At 40.3% G+C, this 22,977-nt stretch overlaps 1 protein-coding gene across 1 annotated transcript in view; it reads right to left on the bottom strand.

The window, feature by feature from the left end:
• The window catches only part of LOC107107437 (protein FAM19A5-like), a 350,127-nt gene extending 327,859 nt beyond the window's left edge, over positions 1–22,268 (bottom strand). The window contains exon 1 of the mRNA XM_015407739.1: positions 22,139–22,268. Within this exon, the coding sequence (XP_015263225.1) occupies positions 22,139–22,250 (112 nt within the window). The 5' untranslated portion in view covers positions 22,251–22,268. The remainder of the gene's footprint in view (positions 1–22,138) is intronic.
• Positions 22,269–22,977: the final 709 nt, after the last annotated feature.

Genomic DNA, 22,977 nt, shown 5'->3' on the forward strand with positions numbered 1-22,977 from the left:
AGGTCAGGATGAGTCAGGTCTAAGAAAAGATGCAGAGGCAAAGAGGTCACAGCCCAATTAAAATAGATAGCATAGATCTTGCCCACTGTGTGGCCTATCAAAATCTATTGAGTGAACCATTATTACACAGAAAGCTTCTCTTATTGAAGTGCAAGGATTTAAGCTACATGCTGGTTTCCCAAGCACACAAAAAATTAGCTTTCTGTAGCTAACTGGAGGGAGCCAAACAGAGTATAAGAAAAGAGCCCACTATGCACCCATGATAGGACAGGAATCCTGCTAATCGTGATTTAAACAACACTTCCTTTTTTAAAAAAAAAAGATTTTCAACTTTCACCTTCCTATTTTCAAGTTGATATAAAACAGTAATCCACAATGTGACACCCATGGGTCCATGGTGCCCATTTCCTTCTTCCCCCAAAACAATGATGCACTCTAGGCTTTCCTCCATCTCACCGGAGCAAGAGATACTTCAGAAGTCCCTAGAAGCCATTATCTTTGTAGGAAGTACCATTTGAAAATAGCTGCCTCCCATCATTAGAAGACACCTGGCTTGGAACCTCACAACCTTTTGAAATTGTCCTCAATGGCAGCCATGTTGTCTGGTCTCATTTCCCACAATAGCGAAGTGGTGCTTATTATTCCTTCTCAATATTCCAAGGATGCACACAGATTCAACAAGGTTTGGGACTACTGATGGAAAATATAATATTATACAACAGAAAGCATACTAAAACCTGAACAATAAGAAAACTCAAAAAGGTTCTGTGTGGAAAACTTATCCTGATTCTAATGGCATGCATTCAAGTCAACTATCCATGAATCTGTTTCTGCCCAAAACTGCTCTGTACCAATGTCCACATGTAGAATTGGATACAAGAACATATCTTGCTAGATCAGACCAAGATACATAAGAACATAGGAAGAGACCTGCTGGATCAGACCAGTGGTCCATCTAACCCAGCATCCTGTTTCACAACCAACCAGTTACTCTGGACAGCAAACAAAAAGGCATGGAGGCTGAGACCTTCCCCTGATGTTGCCTCCTAGAACTGGGATTCAGAGGTTTACCACCTCTGAATGTGGAGATTCCCTGAAGTCTAGTAGCCACTGATAGACCTATCCTCCGTGACCTGTCCAGTCCCTTTTTAAAGCTGTCAATTCCTGTGGCCATCGCCACATCCTCAGGCAGCGAATTCCACATTTTAATCACTCACTGTATAAAGAAGTATTTCCTTTTGTCCATCAGGAATCTATTGCCCATCACCTTCATTGGATGCCCTCAAGTTCTAGTATTTTGGGAGAGGGAGAAAAAGCCAGTTTGGTGTAGTGGTTAAGTGTGTGGACTCTAATCTGGGAGAACCGGATTTGATTCCCCACTCCTCCACTTGCACCTGCTGATGTGACCTTGGGTCAGTCACAAGCTCTAGCACAGCTGTCCTTGAAAAAGAGCAGTTTCTGTCAGAGTTCTCTCAGCCCCACCCACCTCACAGGGTGTCTGTTGTGGGAAGGGGAAGGGAAAGGAGTTTATAAGCCGCTCTGAGACTCCAAGTGGAGGGCGGGGTATTAATCCAATTTCTTCTTCTTCTTCTTCTTCTTCTTCTCCTTCTCCTCCTCCTCCTCTTTGTCAACTCTCTCCCCTCCATGCATAATTTTATAAATCTTTATCAGATTTACCCTTAGTCAACTATTTTCTAAACTGAAAAGTTCCAGACTCTTCAGCCTTTCCTCAAATGAAAGGTGCTGCAACCTCTTTATCATCTTGGTTGCCCTCTTCTGTACTTTGATGGATAATCTCCAGCTCCATATTGACAAGGGCAATTCAGTGCTGCTGATCCTTTTGGACCTGTTGGCTGCTTCCAGTACAGTTGACCATTTGGTCCTGGTCAACTGCCTTTCTTCCCTGGGGTAAGGGCGCTGCCTTATGGTAGTTCTCCTCTTTCCTCCAGGGACACTCACAGAGGGGGGAAGAGGTTGACACAGCAGCCCCTGAATTGTGGAGTTCTGCAAGGGTTGTCTGGATATATTTAAAGACCTGTTTATTGTTTGTATTGATGCTTTTAGCAACCTGCTCCTCAAATTCTTTTTTTGCATGCCTAATTATTAACTTAAATTTCTTTTGCCAGAGCCTGTGGTCTCATCTGTTCAATTAATTTGGGCATACCTTCCATTTTTTTTAAGTGTCTTTACTTTTTACTATCTGGGCTTCAATCAGTGTGGTTTTAAATAGTTTCCAAACATCCTCTAGGGATTTGACTCTCTTGCACTTCCCCTTCAGGTTCCTTTTTACTATTCCCCTCATTTTTGTAAGGTTCCCTCTTTTGAAATCAAATGTTACAGTTTTGAGTTTGTCAAATACCCTGGAGGAGAGCAATCTGGGCACAGAGAAAAGAGAGTAAAAATGTGGCTATCTAGGAAAAGAGCAAGATGGCCATAGTGATGTGGTGCTTATTTTACTCCCCTTTCTCAACCACCAGGTTCCTCTCCTCCAGGAGCTTTCGCAAACTCCTGACAGCTGATGTGTACTGGAATGAGACTACAGATGCTGTGTAGAAGGATTACTTCCATCCCTGGAATGAGACTGCTTTAAGGTGGGAGCCACCTGCCAACTATAAGCCCTACAGGGTAATGGCCTTACTTTCCTGGAACTTGGGGTAGCTTCCACATGGAACAGTACCTAGAAGAGACACTATGGCATGACAAGTGGCATAACAAAGAGCCACATGTAGCTCCTGAGCCACTGAGTATCACATGATCTAGGAACTGGTTCTCAGTAAATTGAAGAGCTCATACCTTTCCGTCTTGTGAAATGCAGGTTCTTCTACTATAATAATGCCTTCTTACTAAAGTTTTAGTACAAAGAAGGGAAACATTCATCAATCCCTTATTCATTATAAGCAATTCTTTTTAAAAAATTCTGAAGTGGAAATAAGCCCATTTCCTAGTTGATGATAGCTAACTAGAGATGAAATACTGTATTCTCTTACCCTTTGCCATGTGTTCCCATACATTAAACTGAAACAGAACTGAGATGAGAAATTATGAGATTTTACAGGCGTGTAAGACAATTCTGAAGCTGCTTTTATTGCTGTGGGGTAAAGTAATGTCCACAAAGTTTTCTCCAGTGGGAGAGAAGCAGCTGGGAGGTGGTGATCTTCATTTAAAAAAAAAAAACCAATCACACATGGGGAGGTTATAGCCTTTCTCCTTTCCCCATCCCCGACTATGCTGCGTTTTCAGATTATAGTCCTTTTTGTAAAAACCAAAAATGTACAATGAAAACTATAAAATTATATAATGTATAGTTCCACTCTAGTACACTGTTTGAAGTTTTAGGTTACTAACATTATTGGTTATGTAATTATTGGTTATATAATTAACTTATGAGCTTGTTCAACATTGCTACAATAATAATGCAGTTGTACTAGACGTTAGCAGCAAATCTTTCTGCCTATAATGGAGATAAATATATCATAACTAAGGCAAAGCTGACAGGGCAAGAACCAAACAAGTTTTTTGCCCTCCCCTTTAGAAAAACTAAAATACACATATAGCAAGGAAATTCAAAATTATAGTTCAGGGTTTTTCCTTTAACATTTATCAGACAGAATATGAACTTTTATAGACTTTAAAAAGTGGAGGTATGTAAATGATTCAATACAATTGGAAAACAAAGTTCAAATGAATAAAATGATTAGCAGGCAGTATAAGGAGCTGGGCGGCTGATAGTTTGACAATAGTAATCAAAAGCAAAAATTAGGTAATCAGTATCTTGATAATAAATTTTGACTGAAATTGCCAAGAATTCTAAAGCAGTTCCTCCTTTGTTATCTTTGAAACAGCAGCAGCTTTGAACAACATGTAATGTTCTCAATGTGTGCCTTCACCATTAGTCATCATATATCAGAGGAAATTGAATGTATTCTTTCTTCACCATGAAATCTCTCATTATCTGTAATTGAATTAAAAGGATTCTATTCAACTGTGTACAAGCCATACATCATGCTTCATCTTGGAGATGAACTTTTTTTTTAGAATCCCACAAAGGTATTCTTTCTAAGCAAAGGTAGATCCACAAGTTCAAAATTTATATTAAAAAGATCAAGGTTTTACACCAGCTTTCAACAATTGTGCCAATGCACGTTACTCCCCACATACAACTACCTTTCCTGTGTGTGGCTGACATTTAGATTCAAAGGAATCTAACATTCATTGCCAAAAATCTTTCTAGGCCTCCTGATTTCAGAAAAGAATTTTGTATGATGGCATCTCTATCAGATTCATCTTCAGAACTTAATAGCTCAACATTTAACAGCAATGACACATAAAACGATATAAGTAGACTATGAGCCTAAGACACTAAAACCTAAACAATATTAACAACAAAAAAGACAGAACATTTAAATGGAATTCAGATTCCAAACACACATATTTTAAATCTTATTTCAGATTTTATTGTATGTTGCTGGACAGAAGCTACTTAACCACATACATTTTTTAAAAAAACTGTTGATGCTGCTGCTCTTCTATGTCAGAGAATGAACTAGTAATAATTATTAGATATCCTTTATACCATAGCAGTAGATGTCATGAACATAGATAACAGAAAGGAAGAAAGGTAGCTTAAAAATTAAAAGGTGGAATTTGTAGAATCTGGAACATCAGTTTCCATGGAAGCAAGAATGAGCTTGATCACATAATGAGCTAAATTATCAGCCCTAGATGTTTGACTTATTATAAGTGGGGGTGGGAATGATTAACTCATATATGGTGTCATTCATGCACACACAACCCCAAATGCCATCTGGTATGATGGTTTAGTTTCTCATCACATCCCTAAATATTTTTTAAAAAACAACAAAAACCACTACGGCTGTCTATATAATTTTCTCCTCTGTATGTGTCATGAGGATAAGTTATTTATAGAGCTCATAATCAACACAGCAAAGTTTTAAAAGAGCATTGTCAAATGCCAAAAATCTTCAATCTTTAGAATGCAGTTCTTTAAAAATCATCATAGTAGTCTAAAGGCTGGTTTACACATAAATACATATATAACTTTAGCTTTCTTCCCTTGATGGATAGCACCTAGATGACAGCACTTAACTGCATTTAAAGAGGTAAAGCAACATGAAATAGACCACTCATATATAGAAACTGTCACACCATGTTGTAAGCAATAGCCATGAATTGTGACATCCACAACCCATTATGTCATATAAGCTTAATAATGCAACCTAAACAGAGTCACACCTTTCTAATCCCTTTGACTTCCGATAGATTTAGAAGGATATAAGTCTGTTTAGGATTGCACTGTTAGTGACAGCAAAAAAGATGAACAAAAAATATACAGGAGTGCAGAGGTACATTGACACTACAATCCTATGTGAAGTTACTCTAATATAAATCCATTGAAGTCAATGAGTTTAGACTGGAGTAACTCTGCATATGATTATACAGTTAGTCATGCTGAAATTCTACAAATCATAGGAATCGGTGACAACAAAAAGCATACTCTAGAAGACAGCAGTAAGACACTACAAAAGACTAAAAACAGTCTTTAGACACACCCAAAGAGAATATCTGCAACAGTACTGGAAAACTGAACCAAGTGATATAGCCCAATTCAGACCAAAAAAAAGTATATCTTAAAACAACCTACAGTTAGTGTGATTAGGGTCCATCAAACTAGGATCTAAAGCCATGGTTTGAAACTGGTTTAGTACGCATAGTCTTAACTATGGTTGCATGTGATGTACAAACGTAAACATCTGGGCTTTTTCTCTGTTTCTGTAGTCCCTGGCTACAGACAAGCCTGCCTAGAGAAAAGGTGATAAAGCCAGTGTTAGTCGAGGCAAATAAGGATTTGAGCGATCATCTCAGAGTCAAACCTTTTGTTTTCAAACTAACCACAGTTAAAATAAACCTTTGTTTCCTGTTGTGTCTGAACTGAGCATGTGTATTTTATGATATTCATAGCCCTGGTAACAGACGAGCAAGCTATCACAATGTCAGCTATGCTGCCATAAGGTTTATGGGTTTCAGTTCGCTTGCTTGACCTGTGTACCAGCCAGGCCCGCATTCCATTCCCCTCGGGGCCTCTACTTATCACTGACCTTGTTGCTTGCTCGTGTAGTGTCTTCCCATTTCAACCGTGGGACTAATTTCGTTTCCTCGCCTACACTCCAATGGTTCTTCCCGCCTGTGGGAGAGTGCCCAATTGGCCCATTGATGGGGGGGGGGGCTTTTGAGTGTACTATATCTATACCTGCTTGCTTAGTATTAGTTATTCCTAACAGTGAATATGTTTATGCTACCATAGTTCTGACAATAAAGTAAAACCTTCTTGGAAGTGTGTGCTGAAGTGATTGACTGTGGGTCCTGACACACAACTAGGGATGGGCATGAACCAGGAAAATAGACATTCATCCCAGTTCACGGTTTGTGAGATCCCACAAACTGCGAACTGGGATGAACCTCAAGTGTTTTGTGAACCAGTTCAGTTCATGAGGTTCGTGGATCTTCTCTCCCTCCTTTCTGCTGGCAGCGGCTCCCTGAAGCCAGCAGACTGGAAGGGTGGGGGGGAGAGGTCTTGCAAAAGCCATTTATTTATTTATTTATTTATTTATTAAACTTATATCCCGCCCTCCCCCGTAGGGCTCAGGGCGGCTAACAGGCAATAAACATTGCAACAGTAAAACAAAATTCTCAATATTAAATATTAAAAAATAAATATACATTTAAAAAGCGATTTCAAATACAGAATTAGATTTAAATTTAGGTTTAAATTTAAAAAGCTCATAAAGGTTCACATCTAACAACTCCACAAAGATGGTGACAGTCCTGTCCGGAGGTTCCCCAAGGTCAGTCGATGTTTTCAAGCATTCCTTCAGATGGTTCAGATGTTTAAAGTGTCCAAAAAGGGAGTGTCCCCTTTAAATGGCTTCACAAAAATGAAGTCCAAGTGGTGAGTTCACCATTTCCCGGTAAACCTGCCATTTGGACATCACTTGGCCACCGTACCTGCTTGCAAAAGCCATTTAAAGGGGACACTCCCTTTAAATGGCTTTTGTAAGCCATTTCAGTGATCCCTTTCACTCCCCCCCACTTCATTTCAGCATTTCAGTGATCAATCTCTTTCATTCCCCCCCCTTTCCAAGTGGGGGAAGCGAAATGGATCGCTGAAATGGATTGCAAACTGGGAAGGCATTTAAATGCCTTCCCAATTCACTCACTGAGTCACCACCACTGCAGCGTGGCTTGCAAAAACCATTTAAAGGGACCGCTGTCTCTTTAAATGCCTTCTCCAAGCCCCGCCACCAGCATGTCTGCTGACACGAACCACACAAACCCACTTGGAAGGTTCATGGGATATTCATGTGACTTGTGAGGGTGGGATGGCACAAACCAAGGTTCGTGAACCATGATCTAGGCCTGGTTCATCATGGATTTCAGTTCATAATTTGGTTCATTCACCTACCTAATCACAACATTGCCACCATACATGCAATTATCTGTGTTTATGATTCAAACCCTTCTGAAAAGCTCTGCCATTTCCACCATAGATGAATATCATCAGTACATCATGATACCATATTCTGACTTTTATGCAGTCCTGAAACACATTGAAAATGTATGGTCACATTATCTGATATACGGTTTACGTTTCATGTAAAGTATTAAAGGGACTTAATTACTTCCATGTACAATGGTCCAATATGCGGTCTAATTTTTTAAAACTAATAATAACCTCACCATATTGTCCACTAACTAACAAAGAAAAAAGATCTAGACTTTGACCTAAAGTCCTAAGCTAAATCGTTAAAGTAGCATCACTGTAAGAATGTTTTATAAGGATTAGCCTCTCCATCAAGTCCCTTGAACAAATACAAGTACCTTTATATGCTATGTGAGAGGACCTCAGTAAATAGATTTGAAGTTCTGATCTAACACACATATTTACCTGCAAGACAGGGTATTTAATGAACTTAGTTAAGTATGGTTGGAACCATTTTATGTCACTTTTAAAAGACTCACTCTGCAGCTGAGATTTGTTACATAACTAGCATTAAGGGCGTATGACATAGCATTATATTGTATAAAACGTTTGTTTCCCCTTCTTTTAAAAATATCAGGTTATGAGAAAAATGTAACCTGCATGAAACAGGAGCCTACAAACCCTCAGGAAAATTACTAATCAGATTGTGTAGTGTTCTGGAAACATTCTATTTTTTAAGTAAGAGAGCATACACAGGGCTTACAGCCCCCTCCCCCCAGTTCCAAGGGTTATTTTCTCGTACACTGGAGGTGCTCAGGTTGCACTACGTTTATGTTACACCTACACAAACCATTTTAGTTACATTTTTGTTGCTCTTCCAAACTGAATGTGGAAAAAGTGACCAATTTTCCAAATATATACTCCACATTTCTGCCCTCATAAGGGCCACCAAGGCAATTGACAAAATTATAAACAATAAAAAATCAAATTGGCCTTCCGGTTTTCGGCGCTTCAATGATGGCCGCGTCTCTCTGTTCCTCCAAGAGACGTGTGCCATGAATTGGAGATTAGGAGGGAGCGTGATTGTACGCGCTCCCCCATGGAGTCCATAGGCAATGGGCTCCTAGCCAGGGGGCTTTGGAGAGCCCTACCTCCAGCCGACAGCTGGCACAGGGGGGCTACTCTCTGCCCCAAAGGTCCTGCCCTGATTCCCAGTATTGGATTCGAAGCGACCACCAGGGCAAGCATAAGAAGGTTTGGCGATTTTACTCTGCCTAGCGAGATCCCAGGGAGACCTGTTCGATCGATTCTGAAGATGGATGAGTGAATTTAAGTTAAAGTGAGACATTGGAGCCCTGTTGCGAAGCCCCCACAAATTAAAGGGGGAAGGGGGAGGGGACTCCCTACCCCCTCAAGCGATTGAACGAAGCGGGACGATGGGGGACTGAGCTAACAGTGGCAATGGATTACAGTAGAAGGACTAGATCAGAGAAAATTTCCAATAAAAGCACTTACAGACCTTTGAGACTTTGGCAACTTTAATCGGTAAATGTAAACAACCCTCCAAGATGGCGATCGGAGGCATTGAGGGAGGTGGGATGCAAGCTTCTCTCAGGAAGAAGAAAAACGGAGGGCTAGGTCAGGTGACCTAACCATAGACTCTTCCTACAGCATAGAATTGGGTGCCATCTGCTGGCTAAACCAGGATATTTGACGGGAATGGCTCTAAACATGGCGATACTTATAAAGGTACAGTGCTTATAACAAGAAGCAGTGAATCTTGGATTATAGACGAAATTGAGACTGTGTCTAGTTTATATTGGATGGTGGTAAGCAGATCAAAAAGCGATAACAAAGGGTGGATTACTCTTGTACTATAAAATCTACATGCAAAGTGAACAGCTGGTCTCTCTAACCAGAGTGTGGATGAAGCAACAAGTGAGTGAAAGCCCTGGAAAAAGAAAAGCAGTACTAACTGGACAAAGCCTGTTTCATTAAATCTGCTTATGAAAGAAGAATCAACAGTGAAGGAAGAGGATTAATTAAGATGACTGTATGGACTGAGTGAATCTATGCTCCACAACGTCGTGTTTGTGGGGAGGGAGGGAAAGCGTAATGGGAGATGTCAATGTCTTTTAAGGTCTCTATATCTCTTAATTAGCTTTGGAGCTATTCTCTGTCTAGACAGATAAGCTGGATTTTAACTTGAAGCGATGAACAAGGAAACTCCTCATGTCGGATGTTAATTGTTAAGAGTTACAACTTTGTATCTATAAGCATGTGACCCTTCTACACTTGGGCTTTTAGTGCCTTCTTCTCTGTCTCCCTTAGTCTGTAGTCTTCCCTCTTCTCTTTTTTCGTTATAGTTATGTAGTTATTTTAGAAATGCAAATTTTAAAAATATCCCCTTCAGGGGGCAAAAAATAAAAATAAAAAATAAAAAATCACATTTAAAACCATCCCCACAGGAAATTCATAAACAAAATTTCAACAGGAAAGAAGAGAGTTTAAAAATAAATAGGGCATGGTTTCCAGTCCTGAAGAACACAAAATGCTCTCCATCTTACAGTAGCACTACAGATAAGATTAGAATTTCAACAGCCAACCCATATGCAAAAGAACCTCCTCAGGAAAGCTCCTCCATTAGCATGTCACAGGCTGGGAAACTCCTATAAGATAATGACTCAGCCCCACCCCACCTTTCTGAGTAGATATAAATTACCTGCCTACCATTTTTCTTCTCACTTTGACACACAGAGTACTCCATCTTTCTGTGTTATACCTCTGAGGATGCCAGTCACAGCCGCTGGTGAAATGTCAGGTCCTACAATGCCAAGACTATGGCCATACAGCCCGGAAAATCTACAACAACCAAAATAGTCTTTGCCCACTGATGGAAGATGGCAACAGAAAGAGGCCAGACAAATCTCCCTGGGAAGAGTTCCAGAGCTTTGGTGCCATGACTGAGACAGCCCTCTCCCGGTTTGTCACCTGACTAATCTCAGAAGGCAGGGGTACCCAAAACAGGGCCTTCAGAGATTACTGTAATTGCCGGGTGGGTTCATAAGTAGGATTGCCAGCTCTGGATTGGGAAATACCTGGAAAGTTTGGGTGTGGAGCAGAGTGTGGGGAACAAAGGGACTTTAGTGAATACAGTGTCATAGAATCCACCTTCCAAAGTGGCCATTTTCTCCAGGTGAACTGATCTTTATCACCTGGATATCAGTTGTAATTCCAGGAGATCTCCAGCTACCACCTGGAGGCTGGCAAATCTAATCACAAGGGACTAGGCAGTCCTTTAGGTATATTGCCCCCAACCATATGGGGCTTTGAAGGTCAGCACCAGCACCTTGAACTGTGCCTGAAAAAAAAACTGAGAGCCAGTGTAGATGGGATAGGAATGGAGAGATATGGTCCTTGTGGGCCACCCCAGTCAACATCCTGACTGCAGCATTTTGCACCATCTGAAGTTTCTAAACACTTCTGAAGGGCAGCCCCATGTAGATCACATTGCAGTAATTTAATCTAGATACATACAGGGCATGCACCACAATGGCCAGATCTTTTCTACCCAGGAAAGGCCTCAGATGGCTAACTGGGCAAAGCTGGTAAAAGGACTCCTGGCCACAGCTATCACCTGCTTATCCAGCAGTAGGCCTGTGTCCAAGACCACCCCCAGACTATGGACCTGTTCCTTCAAGGGGAGTGCAACTCCATCCAGAAAGGGTAACACCTTCAATCCCAGGTCAAACCTCCCACTTGCCAGTAGCACTTGCATTTTATCGGAATTAAGTTTTAGTTTATTTGCCCACATCCACTCCACTGTGTGGCCCCAATGTAAACCTGTCCACAACCTTCAGGGTTTCTAGAGCCTCCCTGGGATCCTCCAGAAGTGCAAGATAGAGCTGAGTGCCATCTGCCTAATGGTAACAAATCTCTGGAATACCCAAATATCCGGAATGCCTGTTTCATGTCCCTAAGCTTTTCAACATATACAAAATGGAAACTTGCAGGACCCCAAAGGCCAAAGGTCAGAGCAGTAATACCCCAGCACAACCTTCTGAAACCTACCCATCAGGTAGGATCAGAACCACTAGAAAACAGTGCCTCCCAATCCCAGCCAGAAAAGGTGGTCCTGGAGGATACCATAATCAATGGCATCAAAAGCCACTGAGAGGTCCAAGAGAACTAAGAAGGTTGCACTCCTCCGGTCAATCTTTTGGCACAGGTCATCCACCAGGGTGACCAAGGCTGTTTCAGTTCCATAGGCTTAAAATCAGCAGCCAATAACTGCATGCTGTTGTCCCTTCTGCCTCTTCTTCTAGCCAAAGTGATGTTGTTAGCCAGGGCTTTTTTTGTAGAAAAAGCCCAGCAGTAACTCATTAGCATAATAGGCCACACCCCTGACAGTCCCTGGAGGACTGCTGAATCCCTTGTGAACCCACTCAATTATTAGTCTTCTTTGGAGGCCCTTTTTTGGGTACCCCTGCCTTCTGAGATCAGGCAGGTGGCAACATGGGAGAAGACCTTCTCCATCATGGCACCAAGGCTCTGGAACTTTCTTCCCAGGGAAATTCCACTGTCCTGTTGCCTTCTTCCACCAGTGGTTGAAGACCTTTTTTGTTTCATTTGGCATTCCCTCAATGATCCCTCCTTCCTAACCAATGTTTTTATTTTTTGTAAGTATTTTAACTCTGTTTAAAATTGTTTTAATGATGTCTGTTTTGTAGGGGGATTTTGGTAGGGTAATTTTATCCCATACGTTTTAAGTCATTAGCCACATTGGCAGCCCTTGTAAAGGCAGAAAAGTGGAATATAAATTTTGTTGTTGTTGTTGTTGTTGATGATGATAGATTAAAAAGGATCCCAGCAATCCACTTCATCTAGGAAAGTTTAAAGTTGTCAATCAACCTTGTTCAAAAATTGAACACCTGAGATTAGTTACTGAGGTTTTACCAGTGTGGTTGGTCCTAATGTTTAGGTCAATTTAATTGATATTAATAAAAGGCACTATACATATTTTTCTTGTTTTTTGGATTTTGTACAGACTAGCATGGTCAGATTTGGCCATGTTGAAAATCAGCTACGTTGATGTAGAAAAACTGGGTACTCTGTAATTTCCAACTTTTGCTTCTTCTAGCTAAACAGAGGTTCTAAAATAACTCACAGTGCAACCTAAAACAAAATTACACTCTTTTTAGCCCACTGTTTTCATTGGGCTTAGGTGAGTGGTAACTCTTTTTAAGATTGCATTCATGACCAGTCGTATATGAACTGGACTGGTAGGATAATCTTGCAAACACAGCTGTTTAATGAAATTATCCATAATAGTTCAGTGAATGCTTGTCATTGAACAATATTTGAAACACATGAAGAACACTTTAGCCATCAAAGGAACTATTAAAAGCAGAAAATGAACTAATTGCTAATAACACTCCAGAACATGGACTTTATTATATGAAATTATGATTATGAAGTTATAATATGAATACAATACAATTGAAGACATTAAACTGGATTAAAATGTAAAGGAGATAAAAAAGAGAGGCAGATAATTTAAGAAGCAGCACAAAATGTTGCTAATCTGTAACTATACATAACTGTAAATCCAAAGGGTTCAAGGTCATTCACTATCCTATTTGCTGACCTAGAGGCTCTTCTCTCTAACCCATGTGTATGAAGCATAGAGATAGGAAGGCAGTGATATATGTATCGTGATCTGACACAAATAACAACTTTGTAAATTTTACAAATGCTAGAAATGAACCAATTTTTCCCAACATGAATGAATGTTCAGAACCCTTTTGATCTTGATAGTTATTCAGGTACTTCATTGCCCAGTATCATGGCAGCAAGAGGGCGAGTGAGGAGACTGAGACCAATGCAGCTGATACATGCCTGACAAGGATGATATCTAACCAGTAATGTAGACCCATTTTCCTACCAAATAGAATCATCCTCACTGGTAGAGAGACAAAACAATACATGAATACCCAAATCACTGGGTTGGATCCAGCCAGATTTTTCATTCAATCTGACCCAATTTCTCTCCATACTACAACTCCATCCTATATGGCTTTGGAATGTGAAGGTCTCATGATTCTCAGAATCTTTTAGAGGACCCCTCTTTCTTTTTTCACCAGCAGTAAAGTTGGTTGACTCCAACATACTGCATCATTTCTGATTCTGGGGGTTCTGATTCTATATAAGCATGATTCATGTTTATGTGAGCTACTTTGCTTTCTGGGACTTCGTCAGCTTTGTCTTTATCCAGTGTGTCAAAAAGAATCTAAGACTCAGGCTTCCTATTATAAGGACGAGGGCAAATGTAGCCTATCTGAAACAGAGGAAAGAGGCAGGCACTGACAAACAAGCAAGGACACAGAATATAATGCAGGAGCAAAGACTTCCTATCCCCCATGATATGCCGCTCACCTGCCCTGACTATTAGATGTACAGAAGCAAATGCTTAAAGCTTCTTTCCTTGAGACAGTAGTGAGCAACTCCACCCTCCCTGCCCCAGGGGTCTTGGTACAAGACAGAGAAATTACAGTGAAAGGTCATATCTTCTCTATATAAAAGAACTGATGTTTAAAGATGCAAAAATCTGTCTATTGGACATCTTAATTGTATCTGAATTGTACCTGTGGTTGGGGACATAATCCTAGTATGCACGAGTTCAGCAATTCATTTATAAAGCAGGGCTTCTCTTTTTTTATGTCCATGCACTAATGTTTTCAACACATTTTCTTTAGGCCACTTTGTAATATATGAAGTCAACCTGGCTACCCCCCCCCAAAAAAAAAAAAAGATGGGGGGAAAATGGACTTCAGTGAGATAAAACACAGGTAGGTCAGGGTTTAGCTTCTCTTACCCATGCCATTTTTATTAATAAAACTCAACCCTCTCAGTTTGTGATCCCAGGAAATAGGAAAAGTTCACTCACAAGCCAGTTCATGCTTTCTGCTACAAGTGACCATTTTAATGGCCTCTAAAACCAGAAGCTTTCTCCTGTCAGCTTAAAATAGGTACGATTTTTGAAATTTCATCTGTTGAGAAGTGTGATCCTACTGATAGGACTATCAGATTATATCACTAATGTAGATTATCTTTAATTCTTATATTTAAAAAATCAAACCCAAGGGGTTTTTTTAAAAAAAAAATAAGAAATCAATTAGACTCTTGAGCATTGTGGGTTGTTTTTTTCCCCACACTCCGAGTGAGAAACAGTTCTAGTAATTCAGTGGTGAACAAGAGATCAGAACACATGCTCAATGGCTCTTTCTGATAACTAGTGTGCAGATTCCATTCAAGATTCATTCTGGATTTAAATACTGAACAGCTCCTGTACAAACAAAGGTCTGGGCTTCATACTATACATTACCACATAATCAGCTACATTGCCTTTTATTGAAAAATGTTCCACTGTTGGTTTGGATTCAGAAGCTGGCAGGTGGTATTTTGTTGAGGTCATTAATTCTGAAGTACCTTTTTTAATTCAAAAGTATGCCCTCTGTTTAAAAAGGAGCAGCTGGGATGCCATATAAAAGATATGGCAATTTTTATGCTTTGCTTTTCTAATATGATAAAGTGATCATCATAACATTTTCAAATATCTATAATAAACGTCACTGAGAAACAGAATGGATAGGGAGAGCTGGTCTGAATGCTAAAGGAAATACAAAATATATAGGATTTTTTAAAAGAAACATAGTATTTCCCAGAGATGTAAAGGCACAGAATAAGAGCCTTCCTGAAAGGTTAAAATAAAACTGATTGTATAAAGACAATCTTTTTTCAACCTAGAACACCTGTTTACATTTGGCTCAGGACAACCATGACCTTATATATTTCTGACAGGCTCTCACCAGAACACATGAAGCAAGCTAGCAGTGTCAGTGCAATTTTCTGCACCAGGCGAATGTTCGTCTTCCATCAGGCACTTTCAAAAGCCCTGTCAGTGACAAGTTATTGTGCCCCAATACCTTGCACCAGACCTTTCAATTACACAAAAAAGAAAAAAAAGCCAGCAACAAAAATGTCTCTCATATAGTAAAACAAAAATCTACCAATCCTCTGACAGACACACTTGGGTTCTTTTTTACTGCCCCCACCAGTTAATGAGTTGGAACAACATGCATACTTCCCATGGCTTTCTGGTATTATATGATGCCAAGAATCCACGATGTGGTACATTTCCATTTAAGTGTATCACCTTAGATTCCAAAACAGGCAAAACTGTCTGGGGGAGGAGTCCGATCCTGCCCACCTTCAGCATGACATGGAGCTTTACTGCACAAGTTTGTAACTCACAACTTTTTACCCATTGATTTGCAGCCTTTGCATGGGAGACTAAAACCCTTAAGAACATAAAAAGAGCCCTGTTGGATCATGCCAATGAGCCATCAAGTCCAGCATCCTGTCTCACATAGTTGCCAATCAGCTCCCCTGGACAGCAAACAACAGGCTGAGGCCTTCCCCTGATGTTGCTTCCTGGCTCTGGGATTCAGGGGCTTAGTGCCTCTGAATGTGGAGGTTCCCCTCAGTCACCATGGCTAGTAGACACTGATAGACTTATCCTCCATGAATCTGTCTAATCCCCTTTTAAAACTGTTTATTCCTGTGGCCATTACTACATCCTCCAGCAGCCAGTTCCACATGTAATCACTCTCTGTGTAAAGTAGTATTTCATTTTGTCCGTTCTGAACCTACTGCCCATCAGTTTCACTAGATGCCCTTGAGTTCTAGTATTTTGGGAGAGGGAGAAAAAGTTCTCTTTGTCAATTCTCTCCATCTCATGCATAATATTATAAACGTCTATCATGACCCCCCCCTTAGTTGTCTCTTTTCTAAAGTGAAAAGCCCCAGACACTTCAGCCTTTGCTCCAACCCCCTAATCATCTTGGTTGCCCTCCTCTGTACTTTTCCAGCTCTGCACTGCCCTTTTGGATATATGGTGACCAAAACTTACATAGTGTTATGAATGAGGCCACACCATAAGTCTATACAGGGGCATTACAATATTGATTTATTCTCAATCCCTTTCCTAATAATCTCTAACATAGAGTTTTTCACCACTGCAGCATAATGGGTTGACTCTTTCATTGAGCTATCCACTACAACCCCAAGATCTTTTTCCCTCTCAGTCTCAGCAATTTCCCATTAGCCTATATCTCACATCTGCGTTCCTTAAGAATTCTCGGGTATATGCTATCGGGACCTGGAGACTTATTGGTTTTTAATTTCCCCAGTAGGTCTAGAATTTCATCTCTGGACACCTCAATTCGGCTCAATTCTTCAGACTCCCTTCCTAAAAATAGGGGCTCTGGCATGAGTACGTGCCCCACACCTTTCACAGTGAACACAGAAGCAAGAAACTCATTGAGCTTTTCTGCCATCTCCCCATCTTTATTCCTTTTTCATCCAAAGGCCCCACTGCTCTGGACATATTTTTTAAAATGTTTGCTGTTTGTCTTGATGATTTAACAATGCACTCCTTGAAATCTCTTTTTGAATGTCTTATTACTGATATACATTTCTTTTGCCAGCGCTTGTGATCCCTCCTGTTCAATTCATTGGGGTAGACCTTCTACTTTTTAAAAGAAGCCTCTATACTTTTTATAGCTTTCTTGTGTTCTTAACCACACAGGGCTTTTTGTAGACTTGGCAGTGCCTTTCCTAACCTGTGGAATGCATTCTGTTTGGGCTTCAATTAATGTAGTTTTAAATAGCTTCCAAGCATCCGCTAGGGATTTGTCTCTCTTGTGTTTCCCCTTCAGCTTCCTTTTTTATTATTCCCCTCATTGTTTAAGGTTCCCTTATTTGAAATAAAATGTTACAATTTTGGACTTTAGGGGTAACTATCCATTGACCTGAATGCTGAACTTAATAGCATTGTAGTCACCGTTCCCAACTGATATAAGAACCTCTACATCTCTCACCAAGTCTTGAGACCTGCTTAGAACCAAGTCCAAGATCACCTCGCCTCTGGTTGGCTCTGTGACCAGCGTAAACAGTCATTTATGATGTCTAGGAATCAAACTTCTACAGCATGACTCGAACAAACATTTACTCAGTCAATGTGTGGGTAGTTGAAGTCTCTCAGTATAATAACATTATCTGCTTTAGTCACCTCCCTCATTTCCTTCTCTATCTCAAGATCAGCCTCAAGGGTTTGATCAGGTGGGTGATAGTACAATCCCACTTTCGGTTAGCCCTTAAGGCTCAGCATTCCCTCCATATTGCTTCTGTTCGGGGGTTAATTTTCCTGATGTTTTCTAACTTATTTGATTGTATGGCCTGTTTGATGTACAACACAACATCAATAACAACCCAGCCCTTCCTGTCCTGTCTATAGACCTTATACCCAGGAATGACTGTATCCCATAGATTCTCCCCATTCCACCAGGTTTCAGAGATATCTATTATTTAAATTGTCATTGAACATGGCTCAGAGACTTCTAGCACTGGCATACAGACACCTATAATGTGTTTCCCTCTCCAGTAACCCTTGCCTCCCTCAGCTCCTTAGTCACCACACATGGCCCTGAGTCACTCTCGTGCCCTCACTCTCAAATCCTATAACACTCTTTTCAAACAGACCTTGCTCAGTGAGCAACAGACTAAAGACCCAAACAGACCCAGACAAAAACACTACTCTTCAAAAGTCTACAAGCACCCACTCACCCTCAAACTCTGTCATCTTACAAAGCAACCTCAGTTAATGCTCTCCAGTGATTTTAACAGTTTAGGAAAGTCAAAATAATTTTTAAAAACCCTTCCTTCCTAGCAACTCTCCTACATTCTGTCTCCCAGCCCAGCTGGCTCAGTTCAGAGGCCCACAGCCCCCACCTCCCAGCAGCAACAGCCCTTTTCCATACATTCACACTAAAGAAAGATTTAGGTATTGCTCCTGTCAGTCCCAAACCCCTGCAAATTTGTATCTGATTGTCTAAACAGATCCTACACAGGCATTTCCTCACAGGTACTTGGTACTCCAAAACTGGAAACAAGGTAATAAGGCTGAATAATATGCTATGCTCATTCTTAAGATACATATTTTAAATTTCCACTGTCTTCAATATACTTCTATGCAACACAATAGCTAAAAAAGGAACTGTCCAATGAGCATCAGAAACATTAATGAACTAAGAAAAGCAACTTCATTCAAACTAATGTGCAAGAAATTTGGATTTTACATATGCCCCCTTGCCTCATGTGTACCACTAGCATCTGGAAGTCTCTGCTAGCATTAAAGGTAGTTGTGGACAGTGGCCCAAAGTTTTCAGTAAGGAAAGAAATACTATGTAACTGCTTTTCAGTTTTCTATAGTCCAGCTCTAGCTTAGCCTAAGAACTCTATCACCAATACCTCACTGTTCCAAAGATAGTTTTGTGTTACACTACTGAACCAAAGTGTTTTACACACACACACACACATATGCACACACACTCTGGAGTGTTAGTTCTGCTATACAATTACATTTTCACATGCAACATCCTCTACCATGAAGGCGCTGAAATATTTTCCCAAATGCAACTGTTAGTGGAATAGTCTCTGTGTTCAATTTAGTTAAATATGAATTTATCTGGACACCCTGGATATACTGAACAATGAGGTATATGTTTTGCTTGAAGGCATGTGTTTTATCACACTACTAACATCTCAGATGTGCTGATCTTAAAAAAGCATTTCTCTCCAGTCTACTTCAGTTTAGTGAGTTTGCAAATCTAGATTCTATTACAGATCATGTGCCAATGGTTTTGCATTCTTTTGTGAAACTGTAAGCTCTGCACAGACTGCTCAACACAAACAAACCTGACTAAGGTTTTAACAGTATTATTGAAATTTATTTTACTACTTTATGAGAGTCACTTCCTCCTAGTTTTTCCACTGCCTCTATAAAAGCCTTCATAATCCCGGAGATATATTCCTCCAGAGGAAATGCCTGTTAAAGCTTTATCACTATAGCAACTAACTTAATTGGTCTAGTACAGGTCTCCCCTTCAACCATTGGGTGGAGCCACTAAACCAAGCATTCAGGGAAAGAAAGCTGTCAGATTACCATCTTTAGGGACATACCAAGCAACCATTACTTAAAGCAACTCAAAAATTCAGTTCTAATTACACAGTGTTGATGAATTTTAAAGATTTTGTGACGTTATATGTGTTGCAATCATTACTACCTGCATCTTTTCACAAAGCTGCCATATTATACAAAACAAGCATATTGAGTTTTTAAAATATTAAGAAAGGACTAAGGAGAAGCAACAATATTTCAATTAAGTTGAGATTCCCCACATACAATGGAGAAGTGAATAAAGTTGAAATTTTGCAGCAGCTATAACAACTTGCATTCTTCGTACTCAGGATACTAGATTTAATGCATGCATGGTGTTTCCCCCCCTAAATACACTCTCTCTGTGTGTGGTGAAGATGTTCATAAGTCTATTAATCTCCTGAGCATTATAATCAAACAAGTAAGAAATATTCATTACTTGCTAAATGTTCAACAGTCTCAATTAAAAAGACATTTCCAACACATTAATTCTATGTCTGGTCTGGAGAGGAAACAAAATATTTTAATCTTTATCTTATTAAAAATGAATTGGAGAAAAGCACATCAGAAGCTGTATGTGACAGCTCTCCCTACCACACAATACTTTTACTGTTCTTCCAGGGCTTTCTAATATTGTAGCAGTCAGGTGCTACATAAATTGTGCTTTATTTCAAATTTGAACACTTAGTAATTAGCAGTGCAATCCTAAACAAAGTTATACTCTTCTAAATCCATTGAAGAAAGGTGTAACTCTGCTTAAGACTCACAGTTAGTCACTGAAAAACTAATGGAATATCATGATACTATGTATTTTTTAGCTGTCTGGTGGTTGCTCAGAGTTGCTTGACATACAATAGCTATAGCATATTTAACAATAACTAAGGCAAGATTTATATATTTAAAAACATTAAGGTTCTCTCTAGTTAACAGTGCAATGTCCAAGTAGACCGAACAAAAACCCCATCCTTCCATAGCTTGAAAAATAGAAAGCAATATTCCCTAGTTTGATATAAGCTCAAACATGATGATACTAAGAAATATCTTTTTCAAAGTTGCTGGAATAAATCTAGTCTGTAAGCACAGACAAACTTCTAGAAATAAGCATCTTACCATCCGATGAATGTTCAAAAATAGGAGACAATGTAGCTTAAAATTCTTTATAGTCCGATATGCATGTATTGATCATAAGAAAATTTAGTTGCACATCAAGTACATGTTTTAAGTTACTTGCAAGTTATCACTTAAAAATGGACTATTAAATTAAAACACACCTCTAATGTGTCGTTTAAAAGTATTCTGACCATTTTTACTGGGTTTTATTTTGAAAGTATGCAAGTCTGTGATTTACAAAAGTTAATGAGTGAAGATTTCAAGCATGGCAAAACACATAAAAAGATTAACTGAGTTTCATAATTCACTGCAATTTCCCACAGTATTGGCTGAGGAATGGCAAACTTAACACAGTTTGAGAGAGAGAGCAGAAGAATATGGAATATGCTCTGCGAAACTAATATGTTTCTCATCTGAGCATAACATATTACTGAATTAACATCTTAATATTAAAATAAAAATATTTCAGTGACATGTTAAGTCAGGTAGTGAGCACCACAAAGATAAGGTAAGAATCCCCCCCCCCAACTCAGACTTATATGAAAATTCACTTGAGCAGTTTTATTTTGTGAAGCCTCCAAATCGTATTTTCTTTGTTGTTGATCAAACAACAGCCTACCCCCCCACATTTAAAACAGAAAGAACATATGCCACTCAAGAACTGTCACTAATCCACATTATAAAATGGAATGCTTCGAACAAGGAACATTTTATCATATTGTTTATAAAGGAAATGTAGCTATACTTCGATCAACACTGCATACCCTTCCACGTTCAGACAATCAGTGTACTACATTTTTAGCTGAATCAAGCAGGAGTCTGAAATGTATAGTACAGAAAATAAATTAAAATCAAGAAGTCTGTTAGTTTGGAAATGGACAGTGGACTGTCTTATAGTGCAGAAATAATGCTAAGGATACACTAAGGATATGACCATATTCCCATTGTCAAATAATGCAGTCGGCATGGGACACACTACAAATCTAGCTAAATAATTGAAAGTGATGCCAATGACATTAAGTCATCTGCCACCAGAGCAAGTTCTGCTCTCCCCGAAGAAATTAACACCAGCATCTTTACATGAAGTCTAGGGGCACTAGAAGTGAAGGTTGGATAAGGAGACAGCAAGAGATTCACACAAGGAAAACATGCTTCAAATTAGAGACATAAATAGGGTCTGAGGGAACAAATATTTACAATACTAAATTCTGCTCCATAAGAACTGGCTTGCCTATTTCGGTCAACAGGGGAATAAAACATTCCGTTTGTATTTCAAGGTTTTGCATAACACTTTATGTTTCGTTAAAGCGCTTTTAGAACCCTGAGAGGGGCTGGTTGCAACCTAACTTAAGGCATCAGGATAGACTGACAGCTTGGCCTAGAATTCGAATGCATTTCCCTAAAGCAGACAACCTGCCCCAAAGGAAGGGGCAGGCCTTTAAACCCCTACATCTGGCTGCAGTGAGACTTACTGCAGTAGGCGATGAGGAGGCCAACCAAGATCATAACTGCCCAGAAAGTTGAGGAGGCGCTTGGCAGAGCGTTAGCATCTTTCCTGCTGCTTCTCCTGGGAGATGGAGCCATTGAAGCCAAGGACGTCCCCAGAGCAAACAGCGCGTCAGGTAAGTCTCACCAGCCCGCTCTCCCTCGGAGCGACCGCCTTTCGCCACGTGTAATCCCAAAGAGAACCATCTTCCAAAAGCGGGGCCAAGGCCGGGCGTCAACAAGCCCGGGCAGCCCCTGGCAGCATCTTCAGCCCAGCCAGGCCAATAGCCGTCGGAAGATGTATTTCCTTCTCCAGTAACCGCTTCATTACAGCTTGGGGAAGGACTCCTGAACTTTCCTTTAAAAAAGAAAGCACGGCCGTCGAGCGAAAAGGTAAGCTTCGGCACAGGTACCAAGCGTCCAATTATTATTATTTTTAATTGCAAATGTACGGAGACGCGACTTCCCTGGCGTTAGAGTTCACCTTTCCCCCTCGCCCTTCGTGTCAGTTTGGCCCAGGGCTTCTCCAAAGACCAAAGGGCAAGAAACTCTCTCCTCCCAGCCAAGTCTCCCTTAACGAAGGCAGGGGAAGAAAAGGACACGAAGCTATCGTTAACTCCACACGCGGAAAGAAGCCGCTGAGCGAGAGCGCCGTGCAGACCTGCCCGGGGGCGGGAAAAAGGAGGTCCCGCAAAAGCGACCGGCTCCTGTCTGAAGTCGGAGGAACCGCGACTTTGCTCCCCGCCCCCCAGCTGTCGGTCTTCCTCTGACTGGGGGTGAAAGGCTCAAAGAGAACCCAGCGCGCCCTCCCTCGCCGGCAGCAGAC

Source organism: Gekko japonicus, unplaced genomic scaffold (genome assembly GCF_001447785.1).
Source record: "Gekko japonicus isolate JY-2015 unplaced genomic scaffold, Gekko_japonicus_V1.1 scaffold2108, whole genome shotgun sequence".
Taxonomy (NCBI): domain Eukaryota; kingdom Metazoa; phylum Chordata; class Lepidosauria; order Squamata; family Gekkonidae; genus Gekko; species Gekko japonicus.